At 54.8% G+C, this 14,649-nt stretch overlaps 1 protein-coding gene across 5 annotated transcripts in view; it reads right to left on the bottom strand.

The window, feature by feature from the left end:
• Positions 1 to 14,649, bottom strand: part of ltbp3 (latent transforming growth factor beta binding protein 3) — a 287,951-nt gene that overhangs the window by 41,944 nt on the left and 231,358 nt on the right. For all 5 annotated transcript variants that reach the window (XM_063036411.1, XM_063036414.1, XM_063036412.1 and 2 more), the window contains 7 exons: positions 14,352 to 14,471; positions 12,994 to 13,116; positions 9,634 to 9,756; positions 8,907 to 9,029; positions 6,749 to 6,877; positions 2,927 to 3,094; positions 1,076 to 1,162 (listed from right to left, as the gene is read on the bottom strand). In XM_063036411.1, the coding sequence (XP_062892481.1) occupies positions 1,076 to 1,162; positions 2,927 to 3,094; positions 6,749 to 6,877; positions 8,907 to 9,029; positions 9,634 to 9,756; positions 12,994 to 13,116; positions 14,352 to 14,471 (873 nt within the window). The remainder of the gene's footprint in view (positions 1 to 1,075; positions 1,163 to 2,926; positions 3,095 to 6,748; positions 6,878 to 8,906; positions 9,030 to 9,633; positions 9,757 to 12,993; positions 13,117 to 14,351; positions 14,472 to 14,649) is intronic.

Here is a 14,649-nt window from a genome sequence, read left to right as displayed (position 1 = left end):
GAATCAAATATCGCTGTGATGATTGTACGTTCTAGTACCAATTGTTTGGCGACAATAAAGTATAAAGTAATGTCGCAGATCTATCAAACCCTGGTGAGACCACACTAACCAGTTCCAGTCGCCTCATTATAGGAAGGGATGTGGAAGGTTTAGAGAGGGGGGCAGAGGAGAATCACCAGGATGCTGCCTGGATCAGAGAGCATGTCTTATGAGGAAAGGTGGAGCGAGTCTCTTTGGAATGGAGGGGGTTGGGAGGTGTGCAAGATGATAAGAGGTATCATCGATCGAGTGGATAGCCAGGAACTTTTCCCAGGGCAGAACTGGCTAATATGAGGAGGAAAGTGATTGATGGGGGGGGGTGGGGGGAGAGTTTTAGTTTTTTTTTCACACCGGGAGTGTGGGTGTGTGGATCGCGCTGCAAGGGGTGGTGTTAGAGGCGGACATACCAGGGACATTTTAAGAGACTCTCAGCCGCGGAGCCCGGTGTTTGGACGGTGACCTGGGCACCGGACCGAATCGGAAAGGCCGGGTACAGGCCGCATCGACACGGCAGAGGCCCAGGCCCCAGAGCGCCGCGAAGCGACTGAACCCGACGTTTGGACAACCGGGCCAAATCTGAAAAGTCAGGGTGGCGGGGCCCAAGCCGGCTCAGCTCGCGGCTCGGCGATGTCCACTCGGCCCCGCGCTGAACTACGGGTCCCCGACTCTCTTTGCCAACTTCAGCTCAGAACACTAATCGCTTTCAGACATTGCATGATCCGTATTTTTTTCTCCCTGCACATTGGGTGCTTGATGTCTTTTTTTTCCCAAATGGGTTCCTTTGGTGTTTCTTTGTTTCGAGGCTGCCTGTAAGGAGACAAATCTCAAGTTTGTGTACACAGTTTGATGATAAGTGAACTTTGAACCTTGAACTTTGAGATGGGCACATGGATGTAAGGAAGAGGGAGGGTTATGGGAGAAGGGAAGGGCTTGATTGATCTTGGAGCAGGTTAAAAAGGTCAGCACGACGTTGTGGGCCGAAAGGCCTGTACTGTGCTGGGTTCCAAACCCCAGCACCCGGACTGGGTGCACTTACCTCTGTAGGTTGGCAGGCCAGTGTTGAACAGGTTGTCGTTGTCCACCAAGTACCCCTTCCCGTCCGGACACAGAGAGTGAAACTCGGCTGCAAGGAGAGGGAGCGGGAATGAGTCAACGTTGAATACCTCGGGGGCAGGGACCCCCGACCCTAGGGGGACACGCGCCGGGCATGGGGGGGGGGGTTATGACTGGGAGACCTGCCACCCGTCTTTGCAGGAGAGAGGCTCAGGAGCATTCGTGAGGCTGCTCATTCAAAGGGCTAGCACAGGCACGGGGGCAGAGTGGCCTTTTTGTACACAGTATTGCTCCCTTAACCCAAGAAGATTTTTTTTTCCTTTCCTTGCGCCCAGAAGTCTGAAAGAAAATAAAAACGGAGAAAGGTAGAACAAAGGATTCGGGTGGGGTAGAGTAAATGGGCTAAGTGGCCTTCTTCTGTCACGGTATGACAGATATGAGGGGACACAGTGGCCTCTCAGATCCTGGTGGACGGTGGGCAGCCTCTACTGGGTGTTCAAATCTCCTAATTACTGAAGCTCATTGCTCCCCGGGTCCAGTCACCTCAGTAGTGGGCACTGGGGAGAGGCCTGCAGTCCAAACCAACCCCTAACCCACCCTGCCCCACCCACACCAGAACATTATGGGTTCCAGTCCCCTCTCGGGCACAAACCCCACGGAGTTGGCCAGGGAGCCACTTTTCAACTGGGGTACCCAGCTCCAAGGGCCAAGCGGTTCCTGGGGTCAGAGGCCGGAGGTCAACAGGCCCGTCCTGGGGCGGGCAGGTAGGAAGGGGCTTGCTTCGCTGTTGTTGTGCCCGTCTTGTTGCACGTCAGCTGCGTGTGGTTGTGCTGAACGTGCTACGTTGGCGCGGGGATCTGTGGGTTTCCCCCCAGCGCATCGTCGGACTGTCAAGTCTCGAACTCTTCCTCCTCCCCTCCAAGTTCTGGGGCCAATACTTACCTCTGAGCCAAAATGACTAAGAGCAGGGATCACAGTGAACGCCGCCTGGCTTGTTGAGCTCCTCCATTTAGAGTGTGTGTGTGTGTGTGTGTGTGTGTGTGTGTAGCTTTGGAGGTGGTGCGGAGGAGCTTCGCCAGATTAGGATGTATTCTGGAGTTAGGGTATATGGCAAAAATTAACCTCTCCAGCAACCAGTCTTCAGTACTGGAGTACTGCGTGCGGTTCTGGTCTGCTTACTTGAGGAAGGATATACTGACTTTGGAGACGGTGCAGAGGAGGTTCACCAGGTTGATTCCAGAGATGAGGGGGTTAGACTATGAGGAGAGATTGAGTCGCCCGGGAATATGCTTACTGAAATTCAGAAGAATGAGAGGAGATCTTATAGAAACAAATAAAATTACAAAAGGGATAGATATGAGCGAGGAAGGAAAGTTGTTTCCACTGGTAGGTGAGACTAGAACTCGGGGACAAAGCCTCAAGATTCAGTGGAGTAGATTTAGGACGGAGATGAGGAGGAACTGCTTTTCCCAGAGAGTGGTGAATCTGTGGAATTCTCTGCCCAATGAAGCAGTGGAGGCTGCCTCAGTAAATATATTTAAGACAAGGTTGGATAGATTTTTGCATAGTAGGGGAATTGAGGGTTATGGGGAAAAGGCAGGTGGGTGGAGATGAGTCCATGGTCAGATCAGCCATGATCTTATTGAATGACGGGGCAGAGTCGACGGGCCGGATGGCCGACTCCTGCTTCTTATGTAACTGGTGTCCGCGGCGCCTTCCCCGCGGGCAAACTGGCCCCCCCGCCCCCGCTTGCCTGGCGATGGCGAGCGCCGTCCCGAAGGCTCTCCCCCCTCCCCCCGCCACCCCGCCGGACCCGGTGCCCGCGGTCGCTTACCGGTACTGTGCACGGGGCAAGGGTAGATCTCGCAGAGGTCGCCCCAGCCGGCCCCCAGCGAGCAGCAGCACTCCTCCTTGGTGATGTTCGTCGCCAGGACGCTGTCACAGAATATCGGGTCGTCGAGGCTGAGGTAGCACTCCTTCTTGCCTTCCGGCTTCTCGGGTTCTGCGGGGCGGTGGGGAGGGAGGGAGAGAGAGACGGACAAGATGCCAGCTCGATAGAGTACTTGGGGAAAACCGCGGTATGGGGGTCTGCTGGGAGGGAATTCGGCCCCGGAGCCCGTGGCGCGAGAGCTCTACCATTTACCCTTGCTGCAGTGAGGAAACTGGCCCTTCAGCCCATCTAGTCCATGGCAACCGAGATCCCAATCTAAGCTCAGGCTTCTCCTCCTGACCCATGGGCCTGTCCGAGCGTCTTTCAGGCGTTACTAACATCCCTGCCTCAGCTACCTCCTCCGACAGATCGCTGCTGAAACTGACCACTCTCTGGGTGAAAAAGTTGTCCCCCCACCGCACCCTCCCACTGGTTCCTATTGCACTGCTGCTGTGGGCCAGGAGAGGCGACGCCGGAAGCGGTGTCGCGTGGCGTCCTCGCCTCCGGCTGGGCCTCTCCTGTCAGTGCTGCCCTCTAGTGTCCAGTTGGTGGAATGACAGGCTGAATTGTGCGTGTGTGTGTGTGTGTGTGTGTGTGTGTGTGTCTGTGTGTGTCTGTGTATAATTTTTGTGTGGCTGGATGCGTGATCGCTATTTTGAACGTGCTGTGTACGCTTTGTGCCTTTGGCCCCAGAGGAACGCTCTTCCGTTCGAGTGTGTTCATGCACGTCTGAATGATAATTAAACTCATCCAGGCAAACACGAGGAAATCTACAGATGCTGGAAATTCAAGCAACACACATAACAAAATGCCGGTGAACGCTGCAGGCCAGGCAGCATCTATAGGAAGAGGTACAGTTGACATTTCAGGACGTCCTGACGAAGGATCTCGGCCCGAAGAGTCATCTGTACCTCTTCCTATGGATGCTGTTTGGCCTGCTGCGTTCACTAGCATTTTTTATTAAACTCATCCAATCTCAATTCCTTGACCCTGGGCAAAACATTGTTCCTCTCATGATTTTATGCATGAGTATAAGATCACTCCTCATTCTCCCACGCTTGCGTGAAAAGAAGCCCCAAGTTGCCCAACACTTCCCTCTCACTCCGTCCTGGCATCATTACCAGAGCCACTTATCCTTCCTGGGAACTTGTCGTATCCGCCATCTTGTCCAACATGGCTTCCAGCTCCGTTCTCAGGCCTCCTGGTTTGGACCCACTGAGGATCACAGTTTCACTGCTTACTGTTTAGATCCTATCCCCATCCCCGTTCCGACAAGTTGCCTCTTCTGCCAGGATCAGGCGACTCTCAAGGCGCAGAGCGACATCTCACTTTCTGCTTGGGTCGCCTCCGGTCTGATGCCAAGAGCATCACCTTCTCCAGAATCACGTGAGGAATGGAGTCAGGCTAACCCCGATTGACATCAGTGGATCTGGGGTTGAGAGGGTGAACAGGTTCAAGTTCCTCAGCATACGCATGACCGAGGATCTCACGTGCAACAGCGCCTCTTTCACCTCAGACGGTTGAAGAAGTTTGGTATGGGCCCCCAAATCCTAAGGACTTTCTACAGGGGCACAATTGAGAGCATCCTGACTGGCTGCATCACTGCCTGGTATGGGAACTGTACCTCCCTCAATCGCAGGACTCTGCAGAGAGTGGTGCAGACAGCCCAGCGCATCTGTAGATGTGAACTTCCCACATTCAGGACATTTACAAAGACAGGTGTGTAAAAGGGGCCCGAAGGATCATTGAGGACCCGAGTCACCCCAACCACAAACTGTTCCAGCTGCTACCATCCGGGAAACGGTACCGCAGCATAAAAGCCAGGACCAATAGGCTCTGGGACAGCTTCTTCCGCCAGGCCATCAGACTGATTAATTCATGCTGATACAATTGTATTTCTATGTTATATTGACTGTTTTGTTGTACATACTATTTATTATAAATTACTATGAATTGCACATTTAGACAGAAATGTAATATAAAGATTTTTATTCCTCATGTATATGAAGGATGTGAGTAATAAAGTCAATTCAGATCAATTCGTGTGTGAGTGTGAGTGTGTGTGTGTGTCTCTGGATTCCCAGCATCTGCAGAATCTCCTGCGTTAAACACCCTCTTAAATCGCTCCTGCACCCTCTCCGGCATAATCCCACCTTCCCGGAATTGAAGACAACATTCTGGATGCGGCCTCACCGCCGTCTTGTGCAATGGCGGCGTAACTTTCCACCTCCTGTACTCAGCGAGACCCGACCTCGATCGGCAGACCGCTTCGCCCCGTCCGACGCAGACAGCGGGATTTCCCGGTGGCCACCCATGTCAACCCTACTTCCCGTTCCCGCTCCGACATGCCAGTCCACGGCCTCCCCTACTGCCACGATGAGGCCACAGTCAGGTTGGAGGAGCAACACTTTATGTACTGTCTGGTAGCCTCCAACCTGATGGCATGGATATCGGTTTCTCAAACTTCTGGTTTATGCCCCCACTTCTCCTTCACCATTCCCCATTCCTGTTTCCCTCTCTCACCTTATCTACTTACCTGCCCATCGCCTCCCCCCTCCCTTTCTTCAATGGTCTTCTGTCCTCTCCGATCAGATTCCCCCTTCTCCACAGAACGTAGAAATCTACAGCACATTACAGGCCCTTCAGCCCACAATGTTCTGCTGACCACGTAACCCACTCCAGAAACTGCCCAGAATTTCCCTAGCACACAGCTCCCTATTTCTCTAAGCTCCATGTACGTCAATGGCCAAGTGGTTAAGGCATTGGACTAGCGACCTGAAGGTCGTGAGTTCGAGCCCCAGCCGAGGCAGCATGTTGTGTCCTTGAGCAAGGCACTTAACCACACATTGCTCTGCGACGACACTGGTGCCAAGCTGTATCGGCCCTAGTGCCCTTCCCTTGGACAACATTGGTGTCGTGGAGAGGGGAGACTTGCAGCATGGGCAACTGCTGGTCTTCCATACAACCTTGACCAGGCCTGCGCCCTGGAGAGTGAAGACTTTCCAGGCGCAGATCCATGGTCTTGTGAGGCTAACAGATCCCTAAAAAAAAAATGTACCTATCTAAGGGTCTCTTAAAAGATCCTATTTATCCGCCTCCACCACCGTTGCCAGCTGTGCATTCCACGCACTCACCACTCTCTGTGTGAGAAACTTACCCCTTGTACCTACTTCCAAGATCCTTAAAACTATGCCCCCTCCTGTAGCCATTTCAGCCCTGGGAAAAAGCCTCTGACTGTCCACACGATCACTCTTTCACTAATCAACTTCGCAGCTCTTTAATTCACCCCCTCCCTCTCCCGGTTCCACCTATCACCTGCCACCTTGTACGTCTTCCTCACCTCCCCTCACCTTCCGACTCTGACCTCTTCCCCCTTTCCTTTCTGGTCCTGAGTCTAGGCCCGAATCCTCGCCTCTTTTCCATCGATGCTGCCTGGCCCGCTGAGGACCCCCAGCAGTTTGTGGGTGTTGTGTTGCATTTCCAGCATCTGCAGAATCTCCTGTGATTCAAAGCTCAAATGCCCTAACTGAGTAAAAGCCGGCACGCCAGGAGCCCTGACCTCCTCCACACTACCTAGCCAAAAGAACTTGGCTTCAGAGAACTGAGGAAAAATGCGGGTTTACGGAGAGGTGCACTGAGGCAATCGGACCTGGATTCGCGGTTAGAGTAGTCCCGTTTCCCAGGGTTTCGCCCAAACGACGAGCCCCCCTTGCTCACTCGACCTACCTTCGCAAGTGGAGCCGTCTGGGGACAGGATGAAGCCCGGGTCGCAGATGCAGGTGTAGGAGCCGTCCACGTTCTTGCAGGTGCCGTACGGTCCGCACAGAGAGCGGTTCAGCGCGCACTCGTTGATGTCTGGGCCGGGCAACGAGAGGGAAAAACCAAGAGTGCGTTCAGGGGAAATCTTCCGGAGAGCAGGGAGGGTGTAGATGTCACACCTCAGGGCCGGGAGCATCGGTGAGGGGTGTGGGGTGTGTCAGTGTCACAGTGAGGGTGTGGGGTGTGTCAGTGTCACAGTGAGGGGTGTGGGGTGTGGTGTGTCACAGTGAGGGGTGTGGGGTGTGTCAGTGTCACAGTGAGGGTGTGGGGTGTGTCAGTGTCACAGTGAGGGGTGTGGGGTGTGGTGTGTCACAGTGAGGGGTGACGGGTGTGTCAGTGTCACAGTGAGGGGTGACGGGTGTGTCAGTGTCACAGTGAGGGTGTGGGGTGTGTCAGTGTCACAGTGAGGGGTGTGGGGTGTGGTGTGTCACAGTGAGGGGTGTGGGGTGTGTCAGTGTCACAGTGAGGGGTGACGGGTGTGTCAGTGTCACAGTGAGGGTGTGGGGTGTGTCAGTGTCACGGTGAGGGGTGACGGGTGTGTCAGTGTCACAGTGAGGGGTGTGGGGTGTGTCAGTGTCACAGTGAGGGGTGACGGGTGTGTCTGTGTCACCGTGAGGGGTGTGGGGTGTGTCAGTGTCACAGTGAGGGGTGTGGGGTGTGTCAGTGTCACAGTGAGGGGTGACGGGTGTGTCAGTGTCACAGTGAGGGGTGTGGGGTGTCTCACTCTCACAGTGAGGCGTGTGGGGTGTGTCAGTGTTACAGTGAGGGTTGTGGGGTGTGTCAGTGTCACAGTGAGGGGTGACGGGTGTGTCAGTGTCACAGTGAGGGTGTGGGGTGTGTCTGTGTCACAGTGAGGGGTGTGGGGTGTGTCGGTGTTACAGTGAGGGGTGAGGGGTGTGAAGTGTTACGGTGAAGGGTGTGGGGTGTGTCTGTGTCACAGTGAGGGGTGTGGGTGTATCAGTCTCACAGTGAGGGGTGACGGGTGTGTCTGTGTCACCGTGAGGGGTGTGGGGTGTGTCAGTGTCACAGTGAGGGGTGTGGGGTGTGTCAGTGTCACAGTGAGGGGTGACGGGTGTGTCAGTGTCACAGTGAGGGGTGTGGGGTGTCTCACTCTCACAGTGAGGCGTGTGGGGTGTGTCAGTGTCACAGTGAGGGGTGTGGGGTGTGTCAGTGTCACAGTGAGGGGTGACGGGTGTGTCAGTGTCACAGTGAGGGTGTGGGGTGTATCAGTCTCACAGTTAGGGGTGTGGGGTGTGTCAGTGTCACAGTGAGGGGTGTGGGGTGTGTCAGTGTTACGGTGAGGGGTGTGGGGTGTGTAAGTGTCACAGTGAGGGGTGTGGGGTGTGTCAGTGTTACGGTGAGGGGTGTGGGGTGTGTCGGTGTCACAGTGAGGGGTGTGGGGTGTCTCACTCTCACAGTGAGGGGTGTGGGATGTATCGGTGTCACAGTGAGGGGTGTGGGGTGTGTCGGTGTCACAGTGAGGGGTGTGGGGTGTCTCACTCTCACAGTGAGGGGTGTGGGGTGTGTCGGTGTCACAGTGAGGGGTGTGGGGTGTCTCACTCTCACAGTGAGGGGTGTGGGGTGTCTCACTCTCACAGTGAGGGGTGTGGGGTGTGTCGGTGTCACAGTGAGGGGTGTGGGGTGTCTCACTCTCACAGTGAGGGGTGACGGGTGTGTCGGTGTCACAGTGAGGGGTGTGGGGTGTCTCACTCTCACAGTGAGGGGTGTGGGGTGTGTCAGTGTCACAGTGAGGTATGTGTTGGTTTCACGGTGAGGGATGTGTCGGTGTCACAGTGAGGGGTGTGGGGTGTCTCACTCTCACAGTGAGGGGTGTGGGGTGTGTGTGTCACAGTGAGGGGTGTGGGGTGTCGGTGTCACAGTGAGGGGTGTCGGGTGTGTCAGTGTCACAGTGAGGGGTGTGGGGTGTGTCAGTGTCACAGTGAGGTATGTGTTGGTTTCACGGTGAGGGATGTGTCGGTGTCACAGTGAGGGGTGTGGGGTGTGTGTGTCACAGTGAGGGGTGTGGAGATGTGACACACAGTTATCCGTGTCTTATCCCGGTTACCTTTGCACTTGACTCCGTCGACCAGCTGGTACCCCGGGTGACACTGGCACGTGTAGGACCCTGGCGTGTTCACGCACTCCCCGTTGAGACAGGCGTGTTGCAGCTCTCGGCACTCATCGATGTCTGTGTGGGGGCAGAGCACACCACACGCACCAGATCTCAGTCAGACGCCGTCCGCCTCTCACCCTCCTCCTGCCTCCCCGACTTCGGAGGCTGTTTGGTGTGAAACCCCCGGAAAGTTACCCCCGCACCGGGCACTGGGGTCTCCCGATATCGCTGCTCGTGGACCGTCTGGGTGGTCAGCAATTCACCTCTCAACCCTCCCACGGAATCCCCTCCCTCACCCACAGACGCTCTCCCCCACCCACCAAATCCTCCCGCACGGCCCACAGACTCTCCCCCACTGACTGATCGTCCCGCACGGCCCACAGACACTCTGTCCTGATTACGGAATCTCCCCACCCACGGCCCACCGACATTCTCCCTCATCTCTGCCTCTCCCTCATCACCCCCTCGCCGAATCCCCTCCAACAGCGCACAGGCATTCTCTCCTCCCACCCCTCGACCCCACTACCACCGTCCCTCCCCTGGGCAGACACCCTCCCCAACGGACCGAGGGGGGGGGGTGGAACAGTGTAATCTCTCCCCTTTTTAACCCCTACACCAGCTTTTCTTCACCCATTCGTCGGAGTGGGAGGTGGTGTTGGTCGGGGTTGGGGGACATCACCTTCGCAGGAGGTTTTGTGACTGGACAGGCGGTAACCGAGGCGACACCGACACTGGAAGGACCCCTCCGTGTTCAGGCAGCGGCCGTTGGCGCACAGCCTCCCGTTGCCGCACTCGTTGACGTCTGGAGGAGAGAGCGAAGGGCGTCAGAAACCCGGGCAGCTCTTAACGTGCGCCGGCAAGCCCCCCCCACCCCCCTCCCGAGGCCGGGGCTGTTCGTCGCGCGGACTTCGGAACCGACCGTGAAGCGCGTCGTCCGTGTCAGGGCGTGCTGCGGGCGGGGGTGTCGCCAACAGAGCGCACCCACGATACACGGCAGAACAACACAGAACACGACAAAACAACAGGACCACAGCAGCAAAAATGGTTCCTCCCTCCTTCAACAGTCCTTTAACCCCCCCTCCCCCAGGATAGGCTTCTCGTCGCCGGCAGCCTCAGACTTCCAGACACCGGGCTAAGACCTCCGCCAGCGGGTCCGCAGACTCGGGCTCCGGGCCTTGACTTCCAATTCGAGCCCCGGCTCTCGGTTGTCGGTCCCAGGGCAGGCCGGGCACCCGAACACCGGGCCTCACTGACTAGTGAGCCTAAGGGGGCTGTCACGGGAACTCGGTCCTCCCACCGAAACGGAACTGAAACTCCCCCCCCCCGTGGCCCACGGGCACTCTCGCCCATCAGCCGGTCGAGGCAGTCTCGCGGGGGACTTCGCGAAATGCACCCGTGATAGCCTTCTTGAGCAGCACGTTACTGAACCTATGCGGTATCTTGTATCATGTCCTGCGCAATGAGACCCCTTAAAAAAGCCATCTTTGTCATTGGGGAACCTCGTGGAAAGAGTGATCACAGTATGAGTCAGCTTCTCATGCAAATTCCCATTCTCATTCGAATGGAGATGACGGTGGGTGCGGGGTTAGACTATGAGAAGCAGACGATTGAGTGGCCTTGCTGGAATTCTCGCTGGAATTCAGAAGGATGAGAGGAGATAGAAACATAAAATTACGAAAGGGATACATAAGATAGAGGCAGGAAAGTTGTTTCCACTGGTAGGTGAGACTAGAACTAGAGGACACGATACAAAGGTAAGCTAGCCAAGAATATAAACGAGGGTAGTAAAAGCTTCTTTAGGTATGTGAAGAGGAAAAAATTAGTTAAGACCAAAGTTGGGCCTTTGAAGACAGAAATGGGTGAATTTATTATGGGGAACAAGGAAATGGGAGACGAGTTGAACAGGTACTTTGGACCTGTCTTCACGAGGGAAGACACAAACAATCTCCCAGATGTAACAGCGGCCAGAGGACCCAGGGTAACAGAGGAACTGAAGGAGATTCACATTAAGCAGAAAATGGTGTTGGATAGACTGATGGGACTAAAGGCTGATCAACCCCCAGGTCCTGATGGTCTGCACCCCAGGGTACTTAAGGAGGTGGCTCTAGAAATCGTGGACGCATTGGTAATTATTTTCCAATGTTCTAAAGATTCAGGATCAGTTCCTGAGGACTGGAGGGTAGCTAATGTTGTCCCACTTTTTAAGAAAGGAGGGAGAGAGAAAACAGGGAATTATAGACCAGTTAGTCTGACATCAGTGGTGGGGAAGATGCTGGAGTCAATTATAAAGGATGAAATAGCGGCACATTTGGATAGCAGTAACAGGATCGGTCCGAGTCAGCATGGATTTACGCAGGGGAAATCATGCTTGACTAATCTTCTGGAATTTTTTGAGGATGTAACTACGAAAATGGACAAGGGAGAGCCAGTGGATCTAGTGTACCTGGACCTTCAGAAAGCCTTTGATAAAGTCCCACATAGGAGATTAGTGGGCAAAATTAGACCACGTGGTATTGGGGGTAGGGTACTGACATGGATAGAAAATTGGTTGGCAGACAGAAAACAAAGAGTAGGGATTAATGGGTCCTTTTCAGAATAGCAGGCAGTGACTAGTGGGGTACCACAAGGCTCGGTACTGGGACCGCAGCTACTTACAATATATATTGATGATTTAGATGAAGGGATTAAAAGTAACATTAGCAAATTTGCAGATGACACAAAGCTGGGTGGCAGTGTGAAATGTGAGGAGGATGTTATGAAAATGCAGGGTGACTTGGACAGGCTGGGTGAGTGGGCAGATGCAGTTTAATGTGGATAAATGTGAAGTTATCCACTTTGGTGGCAAGAGCAGGAAGGCAGATTACTATCTGAATTGCGTCAAGTTAGGAATCTGGTTATCCAGATCAACGAGATCTGGATGTCCTTGTACATCAGTCACTGAAAGTAAGCATGCAGGTACAGCAGGCAGTGAAGAAAGCTAATGGCATGTTGGCCTTCATAACAAGGGGAGTTGAGTATCGGAGCAAAGAGGTCCTTCTGCAGTTGTATAGGGCCCTGGTGAGACCACACTTGGAGTATTGTGTACAGTTTTGGTCTCCAAATTTGAGGAAGGACATTCTTGCTATTGAGGGAGTGCAGCGTAGGTTCACGAGGTTAATTCCCGGGATGGCGGGACTGCCATATGTTGAAAGATTGGAGCGACTGGGCTTGTATACACTGGAATTTAGAAGGATGAGGGGGGATCTGATTGAAACATATAAGATTATTAAGGAATTGGACATGCTGGAGACAGGAAGCATGTTCCCGCTGATAGGTGAGTCCAGAACCAGAGGCCACAGTTTAAGAATAAGGGGTAGGCTATTTAGAACGGAGTTGAGGAAAAACTTTTTTGCCCAGAGAGTTGTGGATCTGTGGAATGCTCTGCCTCAGAAGGCAGTGGAGGCCAAGTCTCTGGATGCTTCCAAGAAAGAGTTAGATAGAGCTCTTAACGATAGCGGAGTGAAGGGATACGGGGAGAAGGCAGGAACTGGATACTGATTGTGGATGATCAGCTATGATCACAGTGAATGGCGGTGCTGGCTCGAAGGGCCAAATGGCCTACTCCTGCACCTATTGTCTATTGACAAAGCCTCAAGATTCAGGGGAGCAGATTTAGGACAGAGATGAGGAGGAACTGCTTTTCCCAGAGAGTGGTGAATCTGTGGAATTGTGGCCGAATGGTGGAGCAGGCTCGACGGGCCAGATGGCTGACTCCTGCTCCTATTTCTTATGTTCTTATGTAACTCCATCTCCCAACCTGCTGACGATTCACTGACTGGGTACGGCGGGGGGGGGGGGGCTCTCATCCACTCTCTAGCAATCAGCTTCCAACCACAGATATCTCATGTCCGCGTCGGTGGTCGTTGAATGCGGAGCAGAGACTTGGACTGGGGCCTCGACTCCAATACCCCGACATCCCCATCCCTCACTCCTAACCGGACCCGAAACTTCCCTCTCTGTCCCCAAAACACACAGAACGTTACAGAGGTGTTGCAGCTACCTTGGCAACCCTTCTTGTCCGGCAGGGGTTGAAAGCCCTTGTTGCAGGTGCAACTGTACGAGCCCTTTGTGTTGTGACACTTTCCGTTCAAGCAGAAAGACCTATCCAGGCACTCGTCGATATCTGGGAAGGGAAAGACCGAGAGGTGGAGGGTATTCGGCAACACCAACAACACAGAGGCAGTCAACCGTGCAGAGGGAGCTTCACTCCGTGTCTGACCCCGGGAGTGTGTGTTGGGACAGTGTGGAGGGAGATTCACTCTGTGTCTGACCCCGGGAGTGTGTGATGGGACAGTGTAGAGGGAGCTTCACTCTGTGTCTGACTCCGGGAGTGTGTGATGGGACGGTGTGGAGGGAGCTTCACTCTGTGTCTGACCCCTGCAGTGTGTGATGGGACGGTATGGAGGGGGCTTCGCTCTGTGTCTGACTTCGGGAGTGTGTGATGGGACAGTGTAGAGGGAGCTTCGCTCTGTGTCTGACTGGGAGTGAGTGATGGGATGGTGTAGAGGGAGTTTCACTCTGTGTCTGACCCCGGGAATGTGTGATTTGACAGTGTAGAGGGGGCTTCACTCTGTGTCTGACCCTGGGAGTGAGTGATGGGACGGTGTGGAGGGAGCTTCACTCTGTGTCTGACCCCGGGAGTGTGTGATGGGACGGTGTGGAGGGAGCTTCACTCTGTGTCCGACCCCGAGAGTGTGTGATGGGACGGTGTAGAGGGAGCTTCACTCTGTGTCTGACCCCGGGAGTGTGTGATGGGATGGTGTGGAGGGAGCTTCACTCTGTGTCTGACCCCGGGAGTGTGTGATGGGACGGTGTAGAGGGAGCTTCACTCTGTGTCTGACCCCGGGAGTGTGTGATGGGACAGTGTAGAGGGAGCTTCGCTCTGTGTCTGACTCTGGGAGTGAGTGATGGGACGGTGCAGAAGTGAATCCCGGATCCTGCCAGTCACTATTGAAGTACTTTACGCTCTAGTTCAAACCCATCCATCACTTCTCAAGCCTCCCTCCCCTGTGTCAGTAGAACATGGAACAGTACAGCAGAGTACGAACTCTTCGGCCCACAATGTTGTGCCAACCCTTTAACCTACTCTGAGGTCAATGTAACCCCATGACCCTCCAATTTTCTATTGCCGATCTCAGAATCTCTCCAATGTCCCTAATGTATCTGCCTTGACCACAAGACCTGGCAGGGCCTTCCACGCACCCTCCACTGATCCACCTGCCTCTGATGTGCCCCCACAGTGTCCTCTCGCCACCGTGAAAGTCAGCCTGTCCCTTTGACTGGCCCAGAATCCTGGTCCCCCTCCCCCCTCCCTCCCCGTCCCCCCCACCGAGCCCCCCTCCCCAAGCTGCGTCTCACCGAAGCACTCGCCAGCCTGGCTCCGATAGCCCTCCGGACAGGGAACGCACTCGTACGTGCCCAGCTTGTTCCTGCACTCCCCCCGCGGGCAGGTGCCCGGGCTGAGGCACTCGTTGATGTCTGCAAGGGGGAAAAGGACATCAGCCCGGTCTCTAGGCACCGCGAGGCCGGCGGGGTGGGGTGGGAGAGCCATGGCAGCCCCGAGCGGCGGTAGGACAGCCAGATCCATACCCCGAGGCACGGCAGCACGGTGCTTAGCGAGACGCTTTACCGCACCGGCGACCCGGGTTCGATCCCC

The sequence above is a fragment of the Mobula hypostoma genome, chromosome 30, assembly GCF_963921235.1.
Source record: "Mobula hypostoma chromosome 30, sMobHyp1.1, whole genome shotgun sequence".
Taxonomy (NCBI): Eukaryota; Metazoa; Chordata; class Chondrichthyes; order Myliobatiformes; family Myliobatidae; genus Mobula; species Mobula hypostoma.
This window is presented reverse-complemented; position numbering and strand designations above follow the sequence as displayed.